The sequence below is a fragment of the Arachis hypogaea genome, chromosome 18 (assembly GCF_003086295.3).
Source record: "Arachis hypogaea cultivar Tifrunner chromosome 18, arahy.Tifrunner.gnm2.J5K5, whole genome shotgun sequence".
Taxonomy (NCBI): domain Eukaryota; kingdom Viridiplantae; phylum Streptophyta; class Magnoliopsida; order Fabales; family Fabaceae; genus Arachis; species Arachis hypogaea.
The window spans coordinates 2,084,291-2,098,783 of record NC_092053.1 but is presented as its reverse complement, the minus strand read 5'-3'; the positions used below and the strand labels follow the sequence as shown (position 1 = coordinate 2,098,783).

General features: G+C 31.2%; 2 protein-coding genes across 10 annotated transcripts; both read left to right on the top strand.

Moving 5' to 3' along the window:
• The first annotated feature begins 4,049 nt into the window (after window positions 1-4,049).
• Window positions 4,050-8,503, top strand: LOC112769019 (serine/threonine-protein phosphatase 7). Of its 9 annotated transcripts, none has more exons than XM_025813411.2 (12): window positions 4,050-4,255; window positions 4,359-4,516; window positions 4,628-4,678; window positions 4,766-4,930; window positions 5,021-5,584; window positions 5,771-6,238; window positions 6,569-6,709; window positions 7,058-7,162; window positions 7,606-7,671; window positions 7,928-8,125; window positions 8,196-8,267; window positions 8,350-8,503. In XM_025813411.2, exons 2-12 carry the CDS (start codon window positions 4,361-4,363, stop codon window positions 8,425-8,427), a joined length of 2,064 nt encoding a protein of 687 aa, XP_025669196.1. In that variant the 5' UTR covers window positions 4,050-4,255; window positions 4,359-4,360; the 3' UTR covers window positions 8,428-8,503. The 9 variants fall into 9 exon arrangements, 4 of the variants coding, with proteins under 4 accessions (XP_025669196.1, XP_025669194.1, XP_025669199.1 ...); XR_003186310.2 differs by having other exon boundaries at window positions 4,068-4,255; window positions 7,857-8,125; XR_011876880.1 differs by having other exon boundaries at window positions 4,068-4,255; window positions 7,857-8,125; window positions 8,323-8,503.
• A 2,320-nt stretch (window positions 8,504-10,823) lies between these two features.
• Window positions 10,824-13,981, top strand: LOC112769021 (uncharacterized). The gene is made up of 10 exons (XM_025813416.3): window positions 10,824-11,442; window positions 11,607-11,701; window positions 11,828-11,895; window positions 11,995-12,038; window positions 12,188-12,265; window positions 12,350-12,503; window positions 12,675-12,827; window positions 12,932-13,042; window positions 13,336-13,401; window positions 13,486-13,981. The coding sequence occupies exons 1-10, from the start codon at window positions 11,177-11,179 to the stop codon at window positions 13,582-13,584; spliced, it is 1,134 nt and encodes a 377-aa protein (XP_025669201.1). The 5' UTR covers window positions 10,824-11,176; the 3' UTR covers window positions 13,585-13,981.
• The last annotated feature ends 512 nt before the right edge of the window (window positions 13,982-14,493 follow it).

Below are 14,493 nucleotides of genomic sequence, written 5' to 3'. Positions count from 1 at the left end.
TAACAAAATAATATAATTCAAATAAAAAATATTATTATTATTATTATTATTATTATTATATACATATTTTTTTAGTTTTTTATTTAGTTTTAAATTTTCACTACCTATCTTTCTAATCTATATTTTTATTTCTCTTCTTTCAAATATTTATTACATATAATTTGGAGAGAATACTAATGTTATATTTAAAAGTTAGAATCAAGATTCAATTGTTTTAAGAAAACTTAATTTTTTAGTTAATTTTATAACTATCAGTATAATTTTTTAAGCTAATATCTAATTATTATTTGATTTTTTATCTACAGATACCTTGGTCTTTTTAGTAAGAAATTTTTATCAACCGTATCTACGACTTTTTTTGTAAAAGTAGTTTGATTTGGTAAATCTTTTGTGCCATGTATAATTTATACTGTTAGAACAAAGTGGACCGTAATTTTAAAAAATTTAATTCCTGTAATATTATTACGGGTAAAAATACTAGTATATTACTATATTATTTATGAACACATTCAGTATATATGTTTGATTTATGAAGAAAGTAGATTATTAAAACTGATTAATAACTATTTTAGAGTTAATCCAATTAAAACTAAATTAAAAAAAAAAACAAACAATGCATAACATGTTACTTTTTTATTAATTAAATTATTATAATTCAAATTAATTTTTAAAAAAATTTAAAATTATAATTTTAATTTTATCACGTACATAGCACGAATAATTACACTTGTTGAATACTAAAAATTAATCAAATTGAAAATTAATATACTTACTATCTTGAACAAATTTTACTTTCTTATTATTATATAACTTTAATAAATAAAATAATGAAAAATGTCTACTAATAGATGAAAAAGGATTTTTATTTCCTTGTAAAATCATTATTCAACAATATTGTAATTCTTCTTCATCTTTAAACCTACGTAAATGTATTATTTCATCCAATTTAATGAAAGTGAATGCTATGGTGCCTATCATTTTGTATCTAAGTTACTAAAAAAGGTAAATAAATAATATTTAACAAATTTTATATGATTTATTTTTTATTTTAAATATTTTATTTTTTACTTTAAAAAGAAGTCAGGCAATTTAAGCATTATAACAAAAATACCATGGAACTCACCATAAATGTCCCCTTTGTTCTCTTTATCCCCCCACCATTTTTGCTTTATAATGCTATGTATACATTATTTAAAAGTTGGTTTGCTAGCCAGTAGTTATTTTTTCTTTTAAGAAAAGTATTTTGGGTTTAGTTTGTATAATTGCTTGCAGTGGAAAGAAAAAAAACTTTAAAAAAATTTTAATCATATGAAAATAAATATATATATAGAGAGAGAGAGAGAAGAGCACACTATGACTTCAAGGAGGACCGAATTCCATGATTAGAGAGAAGTGAAAATTTTGATTAGAAAAAACAAAGGTGATTATATTACTTAATCTCTATTTCTTGAATATTTATTGAAACGAAGCCTTATTTAGATATACTTATGTTACATGTATATTAAATTTAGTTATCAAAGGGAGTGATCAGTATAAAATACATATTGAAATATAAATATACATTAAAAATAAATTAAATTATATATATATTTATTATTTATACACGAATACACTAATTTTAATAGTTAATTTTGATACAAGAATAACATTTTTTATTTAGAGAACGACCTGATTTCAATTTATGCAAGTGGCAACACGTCTGCAAGATATGAAAGATGCTCTTACAAACAAAATCAATCAAAAATGGTGTGTGAACTCGTGGAATAATAAAAATTTATATACGCGTCATAATAATCATATTATTTGTCCTACTCTATCTAATCCTTTTACATATTATTTGTCATAATAATCATATTATTTGTCTTACTCTGTCTATATCAATCTTAATCTTAAACTCCATTCAAATCAAAAGTGCCATATAACAACAAACAAGGACAATTTCTAGGAATTTTCTAAATAATAATGCTTCTTTTTTCATATCCAATGTATTTGCTAACTTAGTAGATAAGAAATTAAGGTGGTGTTGTGCTATGTTTCCCATTTGGTGCAGGCATTTTCCACGGCCTCAAAGCAATAAGAAATTCGTGTTAGCACTTGAGACAGAGTAGTCATGGCTTTCACTTCTCGTTTACATCACATCCTAGTGTTTGTTTCTCTTATTTTTATTTATTTATTTATTTATCAGTTATATTATGTATATATAAAAAATAATAAAGTTATTAAATTAATTATTAGTCTAAAATATATATTAAAATATAAAATATAAATTAAAATTTGGATAAAATATTATTTTAATCTACAAAATATTTAGATTAAATTTTAATTTGGTTCTTAATATTTTAAATGTCGTATTTTTGTCTCAAATTTTTAAATGAGTTCAATATTACTATTAAAATTAATATGAATAGTTAACAAAAGAAGAATAACATTGAATCTATTTAAAATTTTTTAGGATTGAAATAGGACGTTTGATACTTTTTAAAATAAAAATAATACATCTAAAATGTTAAAAATGTGATTTAGTTAGAATTTTATCTAAACATTAAAGAATAAAACAATACTTTTCCATTAAAAATATATAAAATAACACACTTATATACATAAATATATGATAAATAAATCAATAATTAATTTTTAATATATAAATAACTTTTTCCCACTTTTTTTCCCCTTACAAAGTATATAGTAATCTTATGATACTGCAAGCCTTTTAGAGGAGCCAATAACAAGTAAACTTTATAGAGGAATGCTAGGGACCAGTAATTTTGGTGTTTTGTAATTATCAATTGGCCATTAATAGTATTTTTAATAGTGTGAGATTACATCTAATGGTGAAAAATCACTCATTTTTATTTTGATGGTTAAGTGCTGACCAAAAAACACAAAAATTGCTGCCCCTAGACTTTTCCAACTTTATACTTGTTGTCTTTTTGTCCGCCGATAGCTACCATTCTTGTTAATTTATACTGTTCATCATCTTAATTATTAGAGTAGAAAAACTTACGATCATACACATTTAAAGTCATTTTTGGTGCTTGTTTGTTATTTGATAATGAACTTTTGTTGATCTTTTGCATATATTACTGTTTCTTTTAAAAAAGGAATTTTGACATGGCATTTCCTTTTCATATGCAACCTTGAACCTTCCATGAAAGTTCAATACCGAATAATTATTTCATTAGGGTATAAGATTCATTTTTTCTAGAAGAAGAATCAAAGAGGTCAAATTCCATATGAATAACTGCATGCATGAAATAATGTTTAGGCTAGACTCAGTTATTGAAGCAATGCTTCACGATCCTTGACACTTTCCCTATTGAAAGGAGACACATGCCAATATATATATAAAAAAACCTAGAGTATGGTTCAAAATTAAGTTTAGTTAATCGGTTGTTTTATCAATTTTGTAATTAGATCTCTATATTTTTTAATTAAATTCTTACACTACTTTTAATTTTGTAATTAGGTTATTTTCATGTCAAAAACAGTAAAATTAACGGTAAAAAAATATATAGTAAAAAATCTAATTAGATTCTTAATTGTAAATACCTTCAATTTGCGAAAAAATATTCAGTTAACTTAACATTTTTTATATGGGGAAGAACCTCATTACAAAATAAAAAATAGGACCAAATTAAAAAAAAAAGTATAAAATCCTAATTATAAATTTAGTAAAATTACAAAGATCAATAGAGTAATTAAACATCAAAATTATTAAGTCACAAAAAAAAAACATCAAAATTATTAGCATCTATTTGTTGCACGAAATTAGTCAACTAAATTATTCGGTTTTTTTTTTGTTTCTTTTGGTCAGTGACTAAATTTTTCGGTTTAGTTGGTTAGATTGAAATTGTTATCTTCGAATTTCTAAAATTGTTTAGCTACAACTTTTTTTTTCTTAATCACTAGACAATAATTTTAATTTTGGGCCAGATTATCTTGTGCATTATTCTTAATTGGGCTAATCTTCAGTGGAAAATTTTGGGCCTTATTTTGGGCCTTGGGATTTTTGGCCTCATATCACTTTCAGTCCAAAAAAAAAGACTCCCATGCCTATCAATGGAGTTGAGATGATGAGGATGGGGATCATGTCAGTCATGATTCACGGAGATTCTTCTAAACCGGTGAAGTAAGAATCAGCAGCAAAGCAAGTAAACCCTAATTTCCTTTTGTGATCATGCATCTCAGAAAATAGAACAAATTAAATTGCGACTCGAAGTTTCTCAGCTCATTTCTACTTGAGTTCCAAACAGGGGTACGCTCTTTGCTTTAGCTGGTTATTTCAAAGTTTTTTACATGCATTGGGTAATGATTTTTCTGGAGACATGTTAATGATCATAGTAGTGGTTTTGTTCTAGTGATGGATCCTCACAAAGAGAGAATTAAGACTGGATGCCACAAAATCCTGGACGGAATAAACTCAATGTCTTTGGTGAATTTAGATGACCAGCAAGTCCATTCCTTGGTAATGATGAGAGAAATTGCACGCGGTGTTGTTGATGATCAAAATAGGAAGGTAAATAAGATGGTCAGATAGCTGCAGAAAGTTTTATGCATACCTTTTCCCTTGCTATGTCCATGATGAGTGATGACAATGCAAATGCACTTGATTGTGGTGTTGTTGCAGGTGACTAGGAATGATGTGATTCGTGCCTTGCGCCGCAGCATCTTGAAAATGGTTTGAACTACTTCTTTGCATAGATGGATTCATTATGGATATTGTCTAGATGAATGTTTTATGTTTGTCTCGATTGACTTGACACAGGTGTGTGCATCGAGGGATATCATTCGATTATTGAGTAGGATGTCTTACGAAGGCTTGGATGACCAACAGATGAATTTAGTGTTGAGAATGAAAGAAATTGCTCATCGGATTATTGATAAACAGCCTAGAGTTGCAATAACCAGGCCTAATTTACTTGTAGAACAAGTAAGGGGTTTATACTGCTTATCTTATAGTAACTTTGAAATGTATTCTCCCCAAGTTGGCTAGGTTTAAGGTACATGATCAGTTTTACAGGTTGCACTTTTGGATGAAGGGATGAGAGATAGTCCTGTTGTTGAGTCGAGTAAGATCGGGGATGCTCTGATTGATGGGGATCAAAGCATGAGTAATGATGATGATATGTTAGATGTGGAACATGTTTTAAGATTTGAAAATGGGATGAATGTTGCACAGGAGTCTCTATCGCCATCATGCTTCCAGCAATTTCTTCTGTGGCCTCCTGACGATTGCATCACTTTAGAATGGGTTCAAGATATGATGTCCACATTTGAGCACGTTTCACAGAAGGTGTTGCCATCTGCATTTTGTAATATTGTGCCAACCATTTTGGTGGATAAGTTGACAGATGCTGCTTCCAGTATTTTATGTGAGGAACCAAATTGTGTGGAGGTTGACTGTGAAGGAGAAGATTCAAGGGTCATCGTAGTAGGCGATATACATGGGCAGTTTCATGATTTATTGTCTCTTTTCAAGCATGCAGGAGTGCCCTCGGAGAGCCAATTTTATGTTTTCAATGGGAATTATGTAGGTAAAGGAGCTTGGGGCATTGAAGTACTTTTGGTCTTGCTAGCTTGGAAGGTATGGTTATCACTGTGAAATTGCATAAATGTTGATGTCCCTGAATGCCAATAATTATAGTAATGATACAAACAAAACTAACTAAATTGTACGAAATAGAAATATGTTATAGATCTAGAAACCATACTAGTATTATATAACTTCAGAGTATTTATTAGTATGTAAAGTATGTCATTACATATTCAGGTGTTGATGCCTCACAGAATATATCTGCTCTGTGGAAATCATGAATCAAGATATTACACTGGAAGGTATGGTTTTGAGAACGAAGTATGGACCAAATATGGTAAACAAGGAGAATATGTATACAACAAATTTTTGGAGTGCTTCAAGGTGCTTCCGTTAGCTTCAGTTATAGCAAACTGTGTTTATACTACTCATGGAGGGTTTTTCCGTAGCAAACATTCTGCTCCTTCACGAAAGCCAAAACATAGGAAGACACAAAGGGTGGATCTTGGTTCTTTGGCTGAGTTATCTGAAGTTAAAAGAGCTCGTATTGGTTCCCCTTATGAAGGTCCTAATATATTATTGACTGACATCCTCTGGTCAAAACCATCTAAAAGGAATGGTCTAAGGGAGAATGCAGGTCGAAAGTATGGTTTATGGTGGGGTCCTGATTGCACTGAGGCTTTCTTAAAACGACACAATTTAAAGGTATTATTTAAAAATTATAATGTTGCAAACTTATATTTATGTTTTAATTGGTGTATAAAGGTTAAGCATAACTTGTTCGCGAAAGTTGAAAATTTTCTGTTAAAAGTTGCGGTTCATAACTCATTATTCTAGATGGGTTGGTGTTTAGATGTCTATGGAAGAATGACACAAGTTAGTAACTATTATTTGACTGATTAATCCAACTTGGTTTTAAAATGGCCTAATTCTGTAGTTCATAATTTACTTGATTTAGTTTCACTTCATTTATTTTCCTTAACTTGAAAATCTGTTGCTGCTAATACTTTGTGGTGTCCAATTCTTGCTCCACAGCTGATCATCAGATCACATGAAGGGCCTGATGCAAGGGCTGGTCAGGATGATTTTGGGAACATGATGATTGGATATAGCTTGGATCACGATGTAGAATCAGGAAAGCTATATACACTTTTTAGTGCTCCAGACTACCCACAGGTTCATATGTGTATATGTAACTAGCACTTTTCTGTTTATACTATTGTTTGTTTGTTTTTTTTTTTTTTTATATTTTCCTGGAAATTTAGTATGTTGGAATGCATGTCTTCAAGCTCCATAACCTTGAAATGATGGAAAATTCAGTCAAAATCTGTCTGCATTTTATTAGCTAGTAGCAGCTCTGCAAATGGAAATTATTACAGAGAGGTGTTTTATGATTTGAAACAAAACAGCATCACGCTCTTATTGTGTTTGACTAATAAAACATAACTTTCTACAAGGAATTGGGAATTTGAGATCTGCAGCATCTGAAGTAGCATATCTCTTGAAAGGTCTTCTATGTTGCAGTTTGGTCAAAAGAGATATAATAATGAAGGAGCATATGCAATATTGCAGTCTCCAGATTTTGCAAGTCCTTCCTTTTTCTCATTCAAAGCTGCAGAAAGACCAACGGTAATCAGTTCTTATCTAGTAAACATTCAGAGCTTAAACAGCATATTCTCTTACACCGTAGGGGATCAAATGCAAGCTGAGGGTAACCCTTGTAGGTATAAAAATATTTTCTTTATGCAAGAGTTTCGTGCTTAAAAAAGTTTCTTTGCATCATTGACAATGGTGATTAAGAATGGATTAGCTAAAGGGTGACCTAGGGGTATTTTGTTCAAGAGAATAAAAGTAGCATTCAATGAATAGAAAACTTCAAATGTTTTCATTAAATTTACCTTTTCCTATTAAACTTTCTACTTGACTACTTGTAACATGCTTAACAAGTACCCTTAGCAAGGCCCAAATAAAAATTACTGAAGTGATGTACCTAAAAGACAAAAGGAAATTATTGAATTGGTTTTATCGACTGTTGTTAAGTGCGTCTGTCTTTTGTGATACTTGCTTCCCAGGTGGATCCTTATGTTGATTCTGATGCTGATGAGATGGACTTGCGTGCGCCAAGTTCTTCCCAAATAGTATGTGAGCAAATAACTTTTCCAATAAGTTCTCCTCAGCTTTCTCTTTACGTGATAAACAAAGAATTACTGAAGTATATTTGTCTGTAATAATAGCATTGGAAATTCTAATAGAATTAGATAGTATTGTGCTGCTTTTTGACTTAGAGCTGTATTTATAATTTCTTCTTTTTGCATGTTTTAAGACAAAATGCCCAGAACATGATTTTCCTCTTTGCCATCATGCTATATTGGCTACTAAATATTGGAAACGCAGGCCTCAACCTCTGCCTTCTGTGCTTCTCAAAGACCATATCCAGGTGGCTCGAGACCCATTTTTGATTTTAGTTTGTTGGGCATACACAATGGACCATCTTGGAGCGTTGAGCTTGGAGATGGTTTAGGTGGCACTCAAGTTATGCAGGTTCCGAGGGCCCCCGTGGTGGAAGGCTTGCCGCTTCCTCCCAATATACAGGTACATTTATCACTCAACTCTGGGCATCTTTGTTAATATGCTAATCCTTACCCGAAGGTTTGGTCTACAGGAGCCGCACCGGTCTGCGTACAAGTATTTGTTCGAGCTGGTTGGTGCATTGAAACATGTGGTTGTAACAAGGGTAAGAATTATGGCTCATGGCTGGTTTGTTATTTCACGTGTTCTCTCCTTTTTAGAAACCAAGCTGGTTTTCTCAATTTCAGGAGACTGAGAACAGGGCCCGTGTGTCAGCATTGAGAAGCAGAACCAAGAAACGAAAGGGTAGGAAGAGTAATAGTTGATAGGGACACAGAGACACTTGCATGTGACAAAAGATGTTCGTTACCTTTGATTAAATAACCCTTCTTTGCTTGTGTCCCTTCTGTAAGTATTTTCGTTTCTTTTCTTCTTGCTACTTCTTGCTTCAGTCTAAGACTTTAATATTAGCTTTGATGTCAAGAATAAATGGACACAAAAGTTTTGTTGTCAAAATATTTTTGTGCCTTCCCGTTTGTTGCATTTTGATGCATCATTGAATTGTGAGTGTAACTTCTTGACAATCTTAAAATCACAACATGAGCTACCACGTGTCACATGGCACTGAGTTAACAAATAATTTCATGTGTGAAAACTGAAAAAGCTCAGTCATAAATGTTTGAGTTGGGTGAGTGTGTGAAGATGATATGATTAGAAAAGAAAATAGAACGAAAATAATGAGGGAAGAAAGAAAGATATGAACAAAACTACACATTCTGTTATAGTAGTAAATTTCAATGCAAGTCGCAATCAATATATCAAAACGGTTTATATACGAGTTAAAAAATAAGTAAAAAGAATGAGTAAACTAACTTTAGTTGACTAACTCTAGTAAATATATATGAGACTAATAACCACTAGTAAAAAATAATAGAAAAATATGATTTGTACATTAAAATTGGTCATTAAAATTAGTCACTAATATATTTGTGTATAAATATATGTAGTTTAATTTATTTTTAAGAATTATGTTACGTGTATATTAAAATCAGCCACCACCGATATAAAATATATGTTAAAATACAAATACACATTGAAAATAAATTAAATTATACATATATTTATACATAAATACATTAGTGGCTGATTTTGGTGTCCAAATAACGTTCTTCTATTTTTTAATGTGTATTTATATTTTAACATATATTTTATACTTGTAGCTAATTTTAATAGCTAATTCTAATATACACGTAGCATAACCTAAAATAATATGACTGCACACTAATTATCACTGTCACACACAAATGCACAATTTAAATTGATGACAGCACTAACAACCACTAATGTCATGCACGTTAAGATAATAATGCAATCTACTAATAGATTGAGCTGTGTTAATAATATCATTATAAATTGATTGGTATTGATCCGTGATTCCTCAATCCGTCTCAAGAGAAAACAAAACTTGTAATTATAAAACTTATAATTATTCAAATACCAAGTTAGGACAGACATATTTTCTGAAGTTTTATAACTTAGAAGCTATGATGTTTGAGTCCTCACAACAATTTTGGAACTATTATTCGCATTCAACTTGGTTTGACCAATTGACTGAATCATTGTATTATATGTATACTCGTAGAATAAATATAGGTATAGAAAATTAAATTAAAAAGGAAAATGTTGGGTACGAAGTTGCATTCTCGTTATATATCTATAGATCTATAGATATTATAGATATATACAAAAGTAAGAAATTGCTAGATGGGTTGGGATATTGATGATGCATTAATGTTAGGTATTATTAAATGTTTTTTTACGACAGAAGTTAGGAATGGAGTTTTATACCTCAGCAAAAGCAGTTGAGTTATGCCAGTCATAATGTGCTGTCTCATTATACTAAAACTTACCTGACCGACATTATATTAATTAAAAGGTTAAAACACGATAATTTGAATTCATTTAATTTTAAATTTTATTTTAGAAAATAAAATATAATTTTTTATTTTTGAATAATTTTTTTTTATATTTTTTTGGTTTCTATTCTAATCTATTTTTTAGGTCATTATTTAAGCTATAAAAATAGTTGTTATTTAATAAATTTAATTAAATTATTATATAATAATTTTTAATTATCAACTTCATGTAAAATTGTATGTAAAATTTTCATCATCAAAATGATATCTGACTACGTGGCATGCACATCTTTTTTGAAAGGTTGTAAATGGCATAAACAATAAAAATATAAAGTTCATAAGAAAAAAAAAGTTATGAATTAAGCCCTTGCTCTAATTTGTTAATCTTTTGTTAAATGAATAATTAAAACACAACCTAATACCTTGGAATAATTAATTATAATTACTATCTCTACAACCTGGCATATATTTGTTGGGGTATTAGCTTTTCATTTTAGTTAATTGATTAGTCTTAAGTTTGAACTTTTGTGCACAAAAAAGTGCATGATTGGCGTCATCAAATAAATTTTCCATGAGTATAATCATTGGTTGTTTGAAGTTTGAACCTTCCACAACAATAACAAGAATACCCACGGCAAAATACTGAAAGTTACAGTAATAAACTAATAATAATAAACAAATAATCAATTAGTGCGCGTAATTAGTTTGAGTGAGTCAACAACACTTCTTTACTCAAATTTAATTAGGGTTAATTAACTAAAAAATTAAACAATTAAGAAGTAAAAACCGAAGCTTTGGGAGATTGTAAGGAATTAAATGATTGAGCTTCAGTTAGATCCGTTTGTTGTTAGTTATTAAATTGAAGAACCCTCTTTCCAATTCTGAAAGCAAACAACTTTTCTTTGTGTACAGTTTCCACGTAATCGCCGGGAGAACCGGTCTTTCTTTCTTTCTTTCTTTGTTTTCTATCCAAATTTATTTTCTTTCTTCACTTTTCCCATTCTCAGCGCTTTATCGCACCTTCTCCTTTCTCTTTCTTTTTCGTTCTTTTCCCCTTTCTCCCATCCTTATTAGGGTTTTTTGAATCTTCCAAATTCCCCAAATTTCCCGTCATTTCTCACTTCCTGTTTCAACGAATCTTCAAATTCATTCGCCCAAGATGATGATGCCCCCTGGCCTCGTCTCCAACCTCCAAGAAGCACTTCAAAACAGAAAAGGTTCCCAAGAACAAGGATCCAAGGACAATGAGGACCCACCCGAACCCGCTTCTTCTACCGATGAGAATCCCGAACCTGAATTCGATCCTTCCAAGCCCATTTTGTTGGTTACCAACAGCGATGGTGTTGAGTCCCCTGGCCTCACTCACCTCGTCGAAGCCCTAGTTCGTCAAGGCCTCTACAATGTCCATATCTGTGTTCCTCAATCGTGGGTCTTTTTCTCCTTCACTTTGATTTTTCCTGTTACCGATTTGTGGGGTGCCTGGTTCTTTTCAAAGTTCGGATTTTTTTTTTAATAATTGATGTGGGTGTTGTTATTGAATATTGTGATGTGTTTTGTAATTTTGTTAGTTCGTAAAATGGTTGCTTTAGGGACAAATCGGTTTCTGGGCACTCTGTTACTTTCAAAGAAACTGTGGAAGCTTGTTCTGCTAAAGTTAGTGGTGCCTCTGCATTTGAGATTTCAGGTAACACTTCAATTATATCCCTTAATCTGGTGTCAATTTGATGGAAATTCATGAAATTTTTCTGTGTATTGATTTTTGTATCGTTAGCATCATTTTTAACAGAAATTGCTTGTTTTCTAAATTCAGGAACTCCTGTGGATTGTGTGTCACTAGCATTATCTGGGGCACTGTTTTCATGGTCAAAGCCAATGCTGGTGAGTATTTGTATCATACAATTAAACTTTAACTGTGCATTTGTTCTCACATCCAATGCTGAGGATTGTGGATTATGATATATATGATTTACATTTCAGGTTATTAGTGGGATTAACCAGGGATCCAGCTGTGGTCATCACATGTAAGTTGTTCACTTATGGTTAGAGATGAATATGTAATCATTGTAAATCTAACATATCGCATATAGCTGCTAAATTCCGAGTTTCATTTGAAAGTGGTGTTTGTAGCCCCTGTGTGTAGACCAATGCTCATCTCATGAAAATTCACCAGGTTCTACTCAGGTGTTGTTGCTGGAGCTAGAGAGGCATTATTATCTGGTGTACCGGCTTTGTCCATATCATTAAACTGGTAAAGTTTATGATTGTTTATTTATATCCAGTTTTAACTGTGCCTTCTTGCTGGACATTATGAATTGGTATCATCCTGTTGTAGGAAGAAGGATGAAAGTCAAGAAACTGATTTCAAGGATGCAGCTGAAGTCTGTTTACCTTTGATAAATGCAGCTATCAGGGATGTTGAGAAGGGAACTTTTCCCAAAAGCTGCTTTTTGAATATAGAAATTCCCACATCACCTTCAAAGAACAAGGTGTGCAAAATTTCTATATTTTCAAATGCTTTGCTGCATTATATAAGTGCTTAGTTATTGGGAAAATTGATTGTTCAAAATTCTAGTATGCTTGAAGTTTGATATTCTATACTCGTTTCTTTCTCTGGGAAAATTGTTTATATGAATGCAGTGTTATCCTTTTCTTTTTAGGGCTTCAAATTAACCAAGCAAAGTATGTGGAGATCCACGCCAAGCTGGCTAGCTGTGTCAGCTAGCCGCTATCCAACTGGTCATTTCATGGCCAATCAACAAGGTGGCCTTGGCCTTCAGTTTGCACAGCTTGGACGGGATGCCTCTGCAGCTGTAAGTGATCCACTTGCTCAAAGAAATTATGTTTATGCTTTATGTAATCCCCAAATGATTCCCATGCATCTAATTCGAATCTTCCTCATCTTTGTCTTCTTCAGGGCGCAGCTCGTCGACTGGCTACACAGAAAAAGAACTTGGAGGTTATTGAATCAGTTGGAGCTTCAGGAAAATCCGATTCCAACAGAGTGAAGAAGTACTTCAGACTAGAGGTAAAAAAGAAAAAGAGAAGAAAAACAATCTTCGTTTAGTATTCTGGCATGAGGATCATGTGTGAACCCTGTTAATATTAAGTTAATCTGTTTTTTTTTTTTTTCCAATAAGAAAAGATAGCATTTTGTACCAAAGAGGTTATCGTAAAAACTAAAAACTTAAAGTTGTTCACAAAGGTTACCTCTGACACATCAAATCACATATGATTTAGATTGCAGGTTTTGAATAGCATTTAAATGATTTTTAATATTTTCTTTAAGTGAACTTACTTAAGCTCTTCTTGCATATTCAGTTTCAGGAAAAGCAGCAGGAAGATATAGATGAAGATATGGATTACGGAGCACTTGAAAGTGGATACGTAAGTTGCAATATTGAATTACTTAAGCAGCAGTAATTTGTTATTCTCAACTAATTCTTTTGTGTGTGATTTGGCGGGGAGCAGGTCGCAGTGACGCCGCTGTCTCTTTCGACTCCCATCGAGAGTGATATTCAAATGGCAGCTTCTGATTGGATTTCTGCTGCCATTCCTGCTGAACAATAGATGGAGAGTTGAGTATGATTGTGTACATTTGAGATTTATGATGATTCTTTCTTTTCCTTTTTTCTTGCATAAATCAAAGATGGAGCAGAAGCGTTAGTCACACCAATTAAATAGTTGATTTCATTTCATTCTCTGTTTCAATTTTAATATTTTTTTTTCTTATTCCGGTTTTGACATTTTAATTTTGGTTCTCTTCATTGTTTCACTTGCTTTGGTTACTTAGTTTATTTCTGAGGCGAAGCAAATGCTTCTTGTAATCACTTGGGCATATTTTAGAAAAATGCCATTTGGAATGTTTGTAATGCCAATTATTAGCAAAACAATGGAGCACTTGTAATTTTCCACTTGTATCTTCATTTGAAGATAGTTAAGCTTTGGAGTTGATGATTTCTTAGTATGTGTTCTGTTCTTTCTCATATTCAAGGTGTACTAGTGTATATTATTTATGTTAAAAGAAAAATTAATTTTGAAATGGATTTTGTTTGTGATTTTATATATTTCTATAGTGTAACCACTTTTGAAGCCTTCGTTAGTGATTTTGTATATATTCAAATATATTCAATAGATGCAGCTCTACAAAATTGAGTTTAATTCATGATGCCAAATATGATGAGAAAGCATGACTATAAAAAATCCCAAATAGTGTAAATCAACACTGACAAGGCACAATTTGGAACTTGGAAGGATGGGTGATGTTTGTATCATCTTTTATATACAATTTTTTTTTTTTATATTTTTACCTATTCTACCGATATCTATCAAGTATCAACTACTTTTTTATTGTATTTAAATTATAATAATATTAGATTAGATAAGTTCAACTCTTTTGTTTTTTATGGAAGATTTTCCCCCTTTTTTGCATAAATGAATAGGTGAGATTATTAGTTTATTACTAGGATTTTTTTAATT